Source organism: Poecilia reticulata, linkage group LG8 (assembly GCF_000633615.1).
Source record: "Poecilia reticulata strain Guanapo linkage group LG8, Guppy_female_1.0+MT, whole genome shotgun sequence".
NCBI lineage: Eukaryota > Metazoa > Chordata > Actinopteri > Cyprinodontiformes > Poeciliidae > Poecilia > Poecilia reticulata.
This window is the reverse complement of record NC_024338.1, coordinates 23,426,529-23,440,080: the sequence shown is the minus strand read 5'-3', so window position 1 is coordinate 23,440,080 and position 13,552 is coordinate 23,426,529. Positions and strand designations below refer to the sequence as shown.

At 39.8% G+C, this 13,552-nt stretch overlaps 2 protein-coding genes across 5 annotated transcripts in view; both read left to right on the top strand.

Moving 5' to 3' along the window:
- The first annotated feature begins 2,191 nt into the window (after nt 1-2,191).
- LOC103469231 (meteorin-like protein) lies at nt 2,192-8,720 on the top strand. The gene is made up of 4 exons (XM_008416785.2): nt 2,192-2,318; nt 2,657-3,057; nt 5,507-5,566; nt 6,893-8,720. Exons 1-4 carry the CDS (start codon nt 2,236-2,238, stop codon nt 7,219-7,221), a joined length of 873 nt encoding a protein of 290 aa, XP_008415007.1. The 5' UTR covers nt 2,192-2,235; the 3' UTR covers nt 7,222-8,720.
- Nucleotides 8,721-11,967: 3,247 nt separating this feature from the next.
- Nucleotides 11,968-13,552, top strand: part of arhgap17b (Rho GTPase activating protein 17b) — a 26,235-nt gene continuing 24,650 nt past the window's right edge. For 3 of the 4 annotated variants that reach the window (XM_008416800.2, XM_008416797.2, XM_008416799.2), the window contains exon 1: nt 12,164-12,404. In XM_008416800.2, the coding sequence (XP_008415022.1) occupies nt 12,352-12,404 (53 nt within the window). In that variant the 5' untranslated portion in view covers nt 12,164-12,351. The other variant, XM_008416798.2, reaches the window with a different exon arrangement.

Genomic DNA, 13,552 nt, shown 5'->3' with positions numbered 1-13,552 from the left:
TAGATAGATAGATAGATAGATAGATAGATAGATAGATAGATAGATAGATAGATAGATAGATAGATAGATAGATAGATAGATAGATAGATAGATAGGAATGTGACAGCAACATCAGAAATTCCAGATGAAATAAACATTTTAGCAACCTTATGAGATTTTTTCTTGGTGTTCTTTTATCAAGACTTTTAAGATTGTACTACCAGCCCTGAGCCCTAACGCATAAATAACGCTTTAGTCTTTCATGTAGAAAATCCTTTCCGACAGTCAGACTGTCTTGTGGAACTTTATGTTCTTTTTTTTTTTAAAGAGTCGCAGGGTTTCAATAAAAAAAAACATTTTTTAGGGTAATTTTACTGGCGCAGAGGTGTGGAATCTGGGCATGCACATGGCGGCAGAATAAAATTATTTAATTGTGTTTGATTGAATTATAGAGTCGCTGCTGATTACATTTTAAGCTTTAAAACAGGTTATTACACCGAAAGCAATTCTCAAGACTCCAAAGGTGGCTGTAAAGACAACAGCAGTTTTACGATATCTTCAAATGAAACAGACTGAATTATGATAATATGTGATAGTTTGAAAACCCAGTGAACCATCGTGTATTGTTCGCCTGAGGAAGCCCTGACCCCGCGACTTGGATAAACGAGATTTTTTTTTTTCAGCGTTCTTCTTCTTCTTTTTATTTTTTTAATGCATCGAATTATCTTTGAAGGGAAGCTTCGGGTTGACGTCCTGCAGAGATCGGAGAGATTTCCCATTAATGTCATGCATCACCTTGATGATCCATTAGGCCTGCTGTTGCAGCCTGGCGTCTCTGTGACTCTGGGCACAAAGCTGCCATTCATTTGACTTTGCTTTCTCTCTGCGCAATCCTGGATAATCACTATAACCAGTTTATTTTTCTGTCGCTTTCTACCTGTTCTTTATAACTTTACTTAAATGTGCCAACAACAATAATAATAATAATAATAATAATAATAATAATAATAATAATAATAATAATAATAATAATAAACCTGACAGTATTAACTTTATCTCTCAATAAACCTAACAGTTGATCCGGTGAACCGATGAATATGATCAGATTCTTGCATGTTTTCATTACTATGACACGCAGAGTTCAGCGCAGAAACATGACATGAACCCTGAAACCTTCGTCAGGTTTTGTTCTCCCTCCTCAAATCCTCTAAGAAGCAGTCTTCATGAACTGTTACGCGCCACTGGGTTTAACCTCCACAAGATGTCGCCATGCACCACTAAGAACTTGAAAGATGGCCAAGTGTTTTGTGTGTAAGTGTGTGCAGAAAAAAAAAGGCAGCAGGTTAAAATGAAGTGGAACTGCTGGTCCTGGCTGGATTAATCATTGATGAAAGCTGGTAACTAATTCCACACGCTCTGCAGGTACAAAATTGCAGCCCGATGAGTTACAGCCCCCCCCCCCCCCCCCCCCCCTCCTCCTCCTCCTCCTCCTCCTCCTCCTCTTTAGGCCACCGCAGGTTGGACTTTCCAGATGTGAGCAACTGTGTGCCTGTGCGTCTCCATGCCACTAGGTGGAAAACAAATGCAGCCACGCACCACTCCATGCTGCCAAAGTGTGCTCATAATTGACATTGTTTAATTAGGTGCTTAGGTTTATCTTTTTTAAAAAAAAATAAATGTACTGTTCTGAGTCCTGGGTTTACCAGTAAAACTTAGATTTATTTATTTGCTTCTTTTATGGGTTTTATTTTTGTTATCATGCGGCTGCAATGAAATTGCCCAGAAATAAACACATTTCATGGTGAAAACAATTGGAGTTTTAGGCTTGTCTCCATGTCGCAGCCTGTGTGCCCTTATAGTCGCACTTAACTCTGAAAACTCCGTTTTATAAGCAGACCTTAAACAGTTTCGGGAGTTTAAAGAACCTGAATGGACACTTCGGGACTTAGTCTACAAGTAAGATAATGGACCTCTTCGACTGAGTGAATGCTGCTGCAGAAAAGCGCACTGCTCTCGACAGATGGCTGAAGCCTTTTCAAACTGACCGGGTCTTAAGAGAGGCAAAGACAAAAGGCTGCAGAGGCCAGCAGCCCCCACAACAACTGGATCGGGACTAATTGGATCCTGAGAGAGAGAGAGAGAGAGAGAGAGAGAGCACTCTCTCTGCTTGTCCTCTCAGTTCGCTCTTCAGGTTTCTCTCGCCGACTTTCAAGCCATGCGCCACTGTCGGCCTCTCGGGGTGGATTTTCTCTGGAGATGTTGCCAGCTGTGATCGTTCTCGCCTGTCTGCCTGTTCTGGCTCTTCACTGTGCAGCTGATCTGTGCAACTGGACTGGAAGGTGAGCAGCTTCTCAGATTTAAGGTGGGGAATATATATCTATATATTTTTAAATATATGAACGGTTTCAGTTTGAAAAAAAAAAGGTCAAATAGCAACATAAAAAAAAGTAAAAGAAAACCTACATTTTGTATAGTTATTCAACAAAAGAAAACCACTGTAACAGTTGAGTGTGTTGTTTTAAAGTTTCACTGTCGTTGTTGGGAATAAGTTATTTCTATATGTTTTACTGCAACTGTTATATTTTGTCAGCGGGTAGTTTTTAAAAACTTTTCACGCAATAACCTTTGTAAAAAAAATAAAAAAAATAGCTGCTCAAACCCATTCATTTGTATGCAGCGGTTTTGCAGCTGGCGTTGACCGCAGGATCGTTCTCCAGGTGCGGCTTCGCTGCACGGAAGGTCTCGTGAGCTGGGTCTACCCGGGTCAGGCTCTCAGAGTGGCGCTCGAGCCCAATTTGTCGTCCATCCGGTACAACACGGTCTGCATCCAACCGTCTCCATCCCTCAGCGGAGCCAGCGTTTTCATTGAGCGGGCCGGAGAGCTGGAGCTGCTGGAGACGGAGGACGGCGGGCTCACCGGACGGCAGGTGTTTTGTTTTCGGGCGGACGGGCCGCACAGTCCGGTCATCTACCTCCAGGCAGGTACCGGCCCGCAGAGTCCAGGAATGTGGGTCAGACGCACAGTGGGCTTCAGATATGAGTTGCTGCGCAACAGGAGCGTCTACGGTGGGTTGGAGTGTGAGTGTCGACACTTTTCACTGAGTTTAAGAGATTTAATTTGGTGCTGCTATTCGAATACGAATTTACGAGTAGCTTATTGGTCAATAAAAAAATTGTAAAGAAAGAAACAAAAAAAAAAAAGAAAGAAGGAAAGTTTTTTGTCAATAACACAATTATCACACCTTTCATTTTTGTAAGGACGGTTTCTAATGTAAATTAAAAGTAACCGACGGATGAGCTATAGTTTAATAATGCTACTTCTCGTTGTAAGAAGTTGAATAGGTTACAGGTTAGGACAGATAAATCTAAATAAACTACAATTTTTAACCCATGTTGAGAAAGGAAGTTTTACGTTCTCTTAGTATTTTAAGCTTACTATTGACAGCTTAAATAATGTCAATAACCCTAACCCTTTTTTGCAATAAATAAATAAATACAATTAAACAAACGAACAAGTGGATTATGTGAAATCCTGGATTTTAAAATATCCCAATCTTGTTATAAACATAAATAAATGGTAATTGTTTTTCTTTCCTAATATTAATAGTCTTCAAAGTACATTTTTAATTCAAGAAAATAGATTTACAACTAGTTTTCTAAGTTAATTTTAAAAAACTAGATAAAAATGAAATGTGGAGCCACACAAGCAATATAAAACAAAAAGAAAAAGCATTTAAACTCTAATTTTAAGTCACTTTAAGTCCTTAAAGTAAAATAGATGACAAGTTGCATGTCAAATAATAAAAGTAAGACTTTAAATAAGTTTTGAAGGTGGGAGATGGGACCCAAAAGGACCAAACATCTGCTGACCTGACCGCATTCTCAAATCTAATATATATATTTGATATAAAGTTTAAAAGAAACACATGAAAGGGACATTTTAACCAAAAAATACATAGTTGCTGAAAACAGTTTCAACCAGGAAGTTATATACTTTGCTTATTTGTTCTCCATCAGAAGCTGCATCATTTTAGATAAATATTTTATTTGACAGCATAAGGGCCAAAATGTACATGAATACATAATTTTTGCTCTTTGTAATTTCCCATTTTGATCTTTAAAATTATCTGGACAGTTCAGCAAGACTTTCAAGAGAGCCAAAGTTCACATTTGAAAAGGAACAGCAGCATGAAAATATCATGATTTTTTTATTTTTGAGCAGAAGCAAAATGAGTTTATGCAAAAAGAGAAAAGTACTTGACGTAAAATAGATCTCTCAGGACACAACTAAACATTTCTGTCAAAGCCAAGAACTCTGGCATAAATATTTGGGCGTCTCCCTGCGCTAAGGTGTAAAAGAACTAAACATGCATAATCAAAAGTTATAAAGTTTTAAAAGTCCAGCAGGAAAATCTGGACATCTTTTCTTCCTATATAGGCTCCATCCAGCTCGTTCTAGGGAGATGTTACGAGGCAAAAAAGAACATTTAATTGATTTAATATCTAATATTTTAGGTCAGCCTTGGTGTCTCTTCTTCCAGAGGTATGTGTTTGGAAAACCTCCAAATGAAGACACCCAAGCACTTGATCAGATGTTTATCAGAGTCTTTTCTATGCAGAGGATAATCTTTCACTTCAAGCTCCATGCAGTGAAGTAATTTCAGCTGTTGGATCCATGTCTCAGGACGAGGGTCAGGGAGAAAGTAGACCAACAAGACCCTTGGTGTTTAGACTCCGTTCTTTCTTCACCAAAAAGACATGGCCCGAGTTGCAGAATCCAAAACAAAGAGAGAAACGGGATCAAAAGCGATCAAAAACACATGATTATATATTAAAACCAGGCACAAAAATAGTGCTAATTTAACAGAGCCGAGTCGTGCTGAGAGGAACGTGCAGCTGCTGGTCAATCTGGTGTTTTGTCTGGTTGTCTGGTTTCCATCAGAACACAAAGCATAGAGGACGCAGCAGACCGCAGGGTGGCCGGAGGGCACTGGGCCAGCAGGCCTTCATTCAGCACAAAAGTACTTTGCAGATTCCACAAATGCCTCATCATTGTGCCTGTCTGTTTATTAGCATTTATCCAAGTGTGCGGGCCATTCCTGGCATGCTGATGTCACCCTGGGCCCTTTATAGACAGCTGCCTGTTTATCTTTTCTGTATTAGCAGGCCAGCAGAGCATTTGACTCCTGCAGTCCTCTGCTTCGGCTCGAGGTCATTCAATTAGGTCTGCACAAAAGAAGTCAAACACGGGGTCAATGCTAGCGTCAGGTTTATATGTGGAAGTGATGCTGAAGGTTGAGCACAAACGCAGGAGCAAATGGCATTCCACTAACTGAACCATGGAGCTTGGAGATGAATGGAGATGGTGTGCAGGTCAGGGAAGAGCTGATAGCCTACTCTCAATCAATATCAGGCATAATGGGTAAAGGCATTTCAGAGGGAAGGAGCGATGTATTGATTGAAAGTGGAAAAATGAGTCAGAAAGCAGCTTCTGTTGACACGCTGTGTCCATTCTGTCCACCCACAGCTTCATGCCGACCCTGCAATGACACAGAATTGCTCATGGCTGTTTGCAGCAGTGACTTTGGTGAGTACATGCAGGATTTGACACAAAGTGACCCACATCTGTTTGGGGAGCCACTCACAAATCAAAGCGTTTCACTTTGTTCACAATGAAGCTGAAGAAATAAGTATATTTCATTACTATAGCCAGGCAGACAATAAATGAATGATTTTGGGGGGTTTAATTCAGAGTTGCAATATTTAACTTAAAACAGAATGCAAACAGATTTCCCCAGAATGCTGAGTCAAGCATAGTTAAAAATACAGATAAAGTTGCAACACTTTACCTCTGAGTTGCATCACTTTTTTTTCCTGCAACCCACCACAGAAATAAACTGTAGCGGCTCAGCAAAGTTTTGGGAACTGAAAACACCAACTGCTGAAGTTTTACAAGTGGTTCCCCTTTATTGACATACTGTATTTTAACGGCAGAAGACAACAAACTATTATTGTTTTTTACTTCTATTTGCCACAGCAACCCCCCATTCTGACAATCACACTCCATGAGTTTGCAAAAATAATACTGAAAACAAAAATCTTGTATTGCAACAGCATAATCTCATAATCTTATATCAAATTTGAGTTTATCCATTAAGTAGGGAAAATCAATCCTAAACTACAGAATTACTGCCACAATCATGCATATATATCCCAGAATCCTTTACTGGTGAGTTTGACACACTCCTCCTCATATTCATGAGTGACGTCATGTTTCTACTAGTCACATTGGGCCACACCTCCTACAAATGGCCAAAGGAAGGAGGGTAAGAAGCTGAATATTTGTTCACGATGGTAAAGCACAGAGCTGTTAGTGTTGTGTTTGGAGGAAATGTATCTATAACCAAAATGTACAACATGAGATTTTAGATAAATATTAAAGCTGGGCTGTAACATGTTGCAAGTTTTTAAGTTTGGTCTGCTGTCTACGCCATTTTGATACTCCTGACCTGGAGAGACTACAGAAAGTGGAATGTTCTCTCCATGTATGATCCAACAATCTGAAAACTTCCTTACATTCTGAAATTAATTAGCATTATCCAATTTGAGCATCATTCATATGTAATGCATGCACATTAGTAAAAACAGGCACTTTTTTGGACAAAACTCCAACCACTCAATGTCAGCAAAGTGATTCCTTAGTATGTGTAGAATGTGCCACAACAGGCATTAGTGGTATATCTATACTGTCTTGGGTGAGTGGTGTTTTGAGGTGCATTTGCTACAAATTATCTACAAGGTGTTAAAAACTGTCCTGCTAGAAAAAGGGATCTTATACAAACAACAGTGGCACCTGTGATGTTTTTTTCAAAAAATATATATTTTTAAGGATGTATTTTACATTTTTTTGCAGTGGTTCGGGGCTACATCAAGAATGTCTTCCATGACTCTAGAAGGCAGTCATCGCTAGTGGAGGTGTTGATAACAAAGGTTTACTGGCAGCGTAGTGGAGTGTTTGAGCAACAAATGCATCCACACATGTCCCCTCAGTCCTGGCATGGACACATTCGGACACTCCTGCAGTGCCACGTAAAGCCTGGGGACGGACAGTTCCTCTTCACAGGCTCAGAGCACTTTGGGGAAGCTTGGTTAGGGTGCGCCCCATGCTACAAAGACTTCCTCTCCGTTTACCACAAGGCCAGGATGGGACGAAGGACTTCCTGCGACTTCCCTCTGGACTGAAGAGGTGTGTGGCTTTTGGAGCCAAATGGACTCTGTAATGGCGCTGCGGGAACCTTGTAAAGCTGTCATGTGCCAACAAGGTGGCATCAAGGTTCAGCAGCAGGGGCAAAACTGCTGAAGTGCTGCTGAGAAACACATGTGGAGGAGAATAACAGCAGGGCCTCCTGAACTGGGGCTCAGAAAGTGGCCGCCTTTGTCTGTCTCCAATCACCGCCTTTAGTCCTGGGAGACTTACGAGGGGTTGGGTTGCTGCTCTCTTTTAAGCTCTCCTCACATTAGCTGTTGTTCATTTTGAGGTCTCTGTGCGAACGGTGCTCTATGATCTGAGGTGGGAGGGAAGACGAAGGTGGGCTATTTGTCCTCACAGCTTGGCTTTGTGACTTTAGGCCAGTACACACATACAGCCTGTAGAAGTTTATGTTGTATTGCCTCACATCTGTCTGTAGTTTTATTTGTTTCTAAACTGGCAATAGAATTAAAAGTTACTGACATTCACATTTTTTGTTTTTATTTTTAATTTTCTTTTAAGTTTATACAGTGTTTTCCATATTTTGTCAAATAACAACTTTAGTGTGTTTTAGTTCATTTTTTGTGACACAGACCAACATAAAGCAATGCAGGATGATAAAACAGGAGGTTTAGATATGCATGTATATCCAGTCCATTCGTCAACTTTGTGGAAATACTTCTTGCTGCAGTTCTTTTGTTCTTATGCTCCAATCAACCTTCCACCTCTGGTGACTTATATTTATTTTCCTATTATTCTTTCTAAAATCACTCAAGCTCTGTCAGACGGGATGGGGAGCATCTCTAAACAGTGTTTTTCAGGTTTATGTTGGATTTAAGTCTAAACTTTGACTAGACCATCATAACACATGAAAATTCTTTGATCTAAATAACTCCATCTTACTTCTCAGCATGTCAGCACCTCCTCCAGAGTCACCACAGGTCCAGGGTTCCTACTTAGGTTAATGCTCTCCTTAACTGGTCTGTTGGTCTTGATAGGATTTCTTTTCATTTCAAAGTAATTTCTGAGATGTTGAAAGCTTGGGGCATTGTTTTATAGCCTGACTCTCTTTAAAAACATCTCCACAGCTTCATAAGCAACCTGACTGTTGTGTTATTTGGTCTTTATGATGCTGTTAGCTCACCAATGTACCCCAACAAACCTCTGAGTCCTTCACACAGCACAGTAGCATTCACAGTGAAATTAAATTGCATACAGGTGAAGTTCATTTGGTAGTTTGATGACTTCCGCCTTGGATTTTAGTTTGGGGTACCAGAGTGAAGGTGGCTGAGGTTTATTGTTGTACTGTGACAAAATGTGTAAAATATATCAAAATATGAATGCTTTGTAAAGCCCTGTATGTTTATACAGTGTGTTCTTTTTTTTTTACAAGTTAGATAAATATAGTTGAATTCTTTCCAGAGGAAAGAAATAATAATTAAGAAAAGTACTTTAATGTGTTCAATTTGTAACTTTTTACTGCTATCTTTAATTAAACCACCTACAAACATTGAAATGTATATTTGTGATTATTCAATTATAAAGTAATAAAGCTGATATTTCCATTGCGATAGTTCATTCAGAATCCCCCAGATCAACAAATTAAACCCTATAGCTCCTCTTTCTTTGTGTAAGTTTTGTTTTCTCCTCAGAATCTCCACCTTCTCTCCTCATCCGGTTGTTGAGGAGAAAGGGATTTCCTGCAGAACTGCTCAACACGTCCCCTTTCCTACATGATAACACTATTACGATAACAGTTTTGAAGAGCATTCCCCGATCACCACAAGTCAGAGTCCGAATCAGAATCAGAACTTTCCTTTTAGGTTTTCTTCTTGGCTCCAGAAGACAAACAGATAGATGTGAGGCCCCTCAAATCCCAGGGATCCCCCCACCCGTCCCCACCCAGCCAAGAGAGAACAATTAATTGACTTTTAAAGCAACTGCTTTCTGAGCTCTTCCACGCTTCTCTCCCAGGCTGGACTGAGCTCACAAATTGGTGTGCTAAACTTTTTATGAGGACTAAATAGCTGCCAATGAAAAGTGTAAATGACTGAGCGATGAATGACGAGCGCACAATGGCCCTGTGGTGACAAGGCCTCTAGCAGACATAACAACCGTTGTTGCAGCTGTGGTCAAAGAAAAAGGCCATTGGGGCTCCCAAGTCAAAGAAAGAAAGAGGATGGAACGGGGTTAACGCCAGCAACAATATTTCTCCCTGTTGTTTTTTTCCTTTTTACTTTGTTGAATTGTGTTTTAAAAGGTGTTACTGGCTGTAGTGGCCTTTATTTGTGAGTGTTCAGAAGGAAAGTGGGTGATGAGAAAAGGGAAAGATATACAGCAAAGGTCATCAAACCTGTGACTGCCGTGTCAAGGAATAAGGCCTCCATGCATGGGTGGTGCTTAAGCCCTGTGCCACAGGACCTCAAATTATTTCTCTTTTCAGGTTCAATAAACATGCATCATGTGCCGCAAGAGAAACCATAAGTTCATGTTTTGTCCAACTTCTTCTAAGTCCACTTTGGTTGGTGGATTAGCATCTCAAAAGTTCAACAATAATAATGTGCAACTCAACAAGCTGATTCCGGACCACAGTAAGGCGATGATGGTTCTGGTTTTGGAACCTGAACAATAAAATGTGAGTCTGAAGCTTTGAATTCATTTCTTTTTCTCTCTCATAAATTTTTAACATTTAAATACATTTATATTTATCATGCAAGCTCCTTTCTTTAAACTTCCAAGAGATTAAAAAAAAAAATCTGACACTTAATTCAGCATAGATAATACATTTTCGGTATGTTTGGTGTCCTATTCATAAAAGTTTTTTCTTACAACTACTACTGTAGAGGATGTTTCTAGATTAGGCTTGACTTTGTCTTGTTTTTGTGTCTCTTTTTTATCTATTTCAATCAGAAGGGAACAGACTAATGTGATTCTTAGTTACATTGACAACATTATACATAAATGGTTTTTCTCCCTGACTGTTGCAGAATCTTTTTCTTTCTTTTCTATTTGTGATAAAGACCACTCAGTGTGACGATAAAGAACTCATCCCTAATAATAATAATGTAACTAAACATTTACATATGAAGGCTAATATAGCTTACATCATGTTTCCCCCTAAATAAACTCTGCAGAAACCCAGTATGATGTCGCCTCCCCCAGTTCTTTCCCAGGAGGCCACCATGTCAATTTTTCAAGCGAAATATAGTCTCTCTGCAGGCTTTTGAGACCACACAATTCCCATCTCTGGGAATTCCAGCTGGCTCTCAAGGGGACCGAGCCTAGGAGGGCTCGGGCCCCGGAGCCGCGGCATGGTGCAGCGGCAGGAGTCCGCTATGACTTGGGGAGTAATTGGTTTATCCCACCGCCTGGCCTGCTTTCCCATGTGGGCCACTGCTGCGGGGAGGCCCAGGGGTACAATATGGAAACAGCATGACACCCTCCAGAGCCGCGCCGGCATTCACCTCTGCAGCTATAGAGAGCTGGGATAGAGTAGCAGGAGCACAAAGCTGAAGAAGACATGCCGTTTGGCTTTGAAAAGGTTGCTATTTGGTCTCTCTTTTTCTTTTTTTTTTTTAAGAAAAAAAAGTGGGAAACATTTGTGGTTGAAAGCGAGAAGTAATCAAATTTTGACTGAAATACTTTAAATAAATCTACAGCTGAAAGGAGTTTGTGTCTGAGAGATTTTTTGGAGGTCAGTTTGTAATTTATCATTCATGGAGATATGTTTATATTGTCATCTTGGATTAGTAGACAGAGCAAAGGCTGAGCTGATTTTCAGCAGCTTTGAAAAGAAACATTGTGTTCTTGAAAAATTGTGATAAATCTTAAAGTGTATGTTTCTGACTTAAAGTATTTATTTAAGCTGATTGGAGACGAAGGTAAGGTTCATAGAAATCAATACACCTTCAAGCAGGACAATGACTCTGAACATAGAATCTGAGCTTAAAGAAAATGCTTCAAATAAAATCATTTTGATTTAAAACCCGGTTGAGAATCTGCAGCAGGATTCTCAACTTGCCACAAGTTGAAAAAAAATTACGCTTTTCAAGAAAAACGTACATTTATTTTACATTTACGTTCCCAGAAACTCTCAATCCAGCTTTTCAGAATGACTGATTAGTAATTTAACTACAACTTGGCTTCCTGAGAATGGAGAGCTGTTGGCTAGAAGCTGTCATTACACGCAGTATCCACAAGGTGGCAGCAGTTCACTCTAAAAATAACAACAACAAAAAACAGCTGTTGATTTGAACGGGTTGTGCAAATATCCGGGGAAAAAATGCATCTTCTTATTCAGAAAATAATAGCGGGAGAGACTTTTGGGCATCATAAGCATGGAAGAAGTAGCTGCAGGTAAGATATGGAGCAAAAACCCAGATACTAAGAAAACCCATTCACATAAGTTGCTTGAGGTCACTATGATTTCTGCTCAGTTGTTCAAAACGATCACAAATAGAAGCTGCAAAATAAACCCGATCAGACACAAAAGAATTAAAAGAGACTTTAGACGCGCAACGAAGAGGCTCCAAACAGCCCCAGCTGTAAAATTCCCAGCTGAGCCACCATTTTAGCCCTGCTCATGTGTTTTTCTATTATTATTATTATTATTGCAAGAAGATTTATTCAGCAAGAAGTCTGATTAGCAGTGACAACAGAGCAACAGAGTGAGACCAATGGCTTGTTCTTGCAGAGGTGTCACATGTCACCAGGGGGCCATGCGGCTTGCTTACAGTCGGGAAGTAGAGGCACTTCCTCCTTCCTACCTCTCCTTGTTCCGAAACTCCGTCTGTTGAAACGGATCTTTTCAATGGGGAGCCAGGAGCCTGTCAAAGCTCCGCAACACTGACTTCATTTGAAGGAGGGGAGGTTAGACCCAAAGCGGCGGCGAATGTCAGCCGGATCGGTTCTGAAAGCCTCTCAACTCTAGTGCGTAAAAAAGAAGAAAAAAAAAAAAAAAGTGACCGGAGTGAAAATAACAATGGCTGCAACGTAGCGCAACTTTTGGATCCAGGGGTGGATGATCAAGATTCGGACTCAGTCGGTGCTGCTGGTTGGTGACTTTTTTTTTTTTTTTTCTTTCTTCTCGGAACTAGAAGGAGACTTGAAGGAGGACTTTCAGCATGAAGAAGCAGTTCAATCGCATGAAGCAGCTGGCCAACCAGACTGTTGGAAGGTGAGTGTCGGATCTGGTGGCATATGCTGCGCTTTAAAGTGGCAGACGGTTAATAATGTTAGATGTGGTTAGTTTGGGTCTTCTGTTGTCAGCTCGTATGCTAGTTGTTGTGGGCGGCGTCGGAAGGACTCGGACGTGATTTTAGGGAAGGGGAAAAGTTAATATACTCGTTGAAAAACATGTTTTATGTAGTTTTGTTTGTCGTCGACAAGCCGTGTAAAACGGTTTTAATAACTGGAGGCGTTTAACTCTTAAAAAAGAAAAAGAAATCCCCGAAAAGTAAAAGTTGAACGCTTCCTCAAGGTTCGCATCTTATATTTTAATTCAGAATTTTACCATTTTTGAAATTATCTTATGTTTACTGCTAAACTGGAAACAATCTTTCTGAATATTTTAGCTTGAACAGAATGACTAGGGGGCAGACCTAACCTAATCTAATGTACGCGGTATGTAACAGTGTTTCTGAATGGGACATGGGCGTCTCCAAAACCTTTTCCAATGGGCGACGCAATGGGGGCCAATAATAATCCTGTGGTGGCACACCCAAACTGTGTTTTTAATGTATGCAGCTGTGGCAATAGGTCCAATTAAAAACAATTGGGCTGATATAGTCTGTAGTAGTTTATAAGTTCATGTTTTTATGTACTCGTTTTCTCTTGTCTGTGACTTTAAAACTCAGCAACTCTCCGATTTTTTTTTTTAAAACCAAAAATATGTCAACCTGATATCATTAGATGGTGAGGCCAGGAGTTGTTGACAGACATTCAAGACTGGAACTATAATAAGAAAGTGTATAGGGGGGGTGGGAATAGATAAATTAGTATTTTCACATCATTTATTTTTGTTTCTTTCTTAAATCCACTCATAAAGAAGTATAACATGTACAAATGTCTGACATGAAGGGTGGGCATGCTTTAATTCTGAATTATGACTCAAAGACATAAAATACTTCATGTGGGCAGACACATTCATATTTTCACTTTTTTAAATGGATAATTTTATTTATATGTTTTAATGTTTTAATATTATATTCAATATACTATAAGAAAGCGATGTAGTTATTTTGGCCTCTAATAAAATAACACTAAAAGCTTCACGATCAACTGCCTACAGTGTTAATACTGTTAATACTAGACTAAGGCCTAACT

Coding starts and splice junctions, on each gene's coding strand:
- LOC103469231 (XM_008416785.2), top strand. CDS start 2,236: ATGTTGCCAGCTGTGATCGTTCTCGCCTGTCTGCCTGTTCTGGCTCTT. Junction 2,319..2,656: donor CTGTGCAACTGGACTGGAAG/GTGAGCAGCTTC, acceptor ATTTGTATGCAG/CGGTTTTGCAGCTGGCGTTG. Junction 3,058..5,506: donor CGTCTACGGTGGGTTGGAGT/GTGAGTGTCGAC, acceptor GTCCACCCACAG/CTTCATGCCGACCCTGCAAT.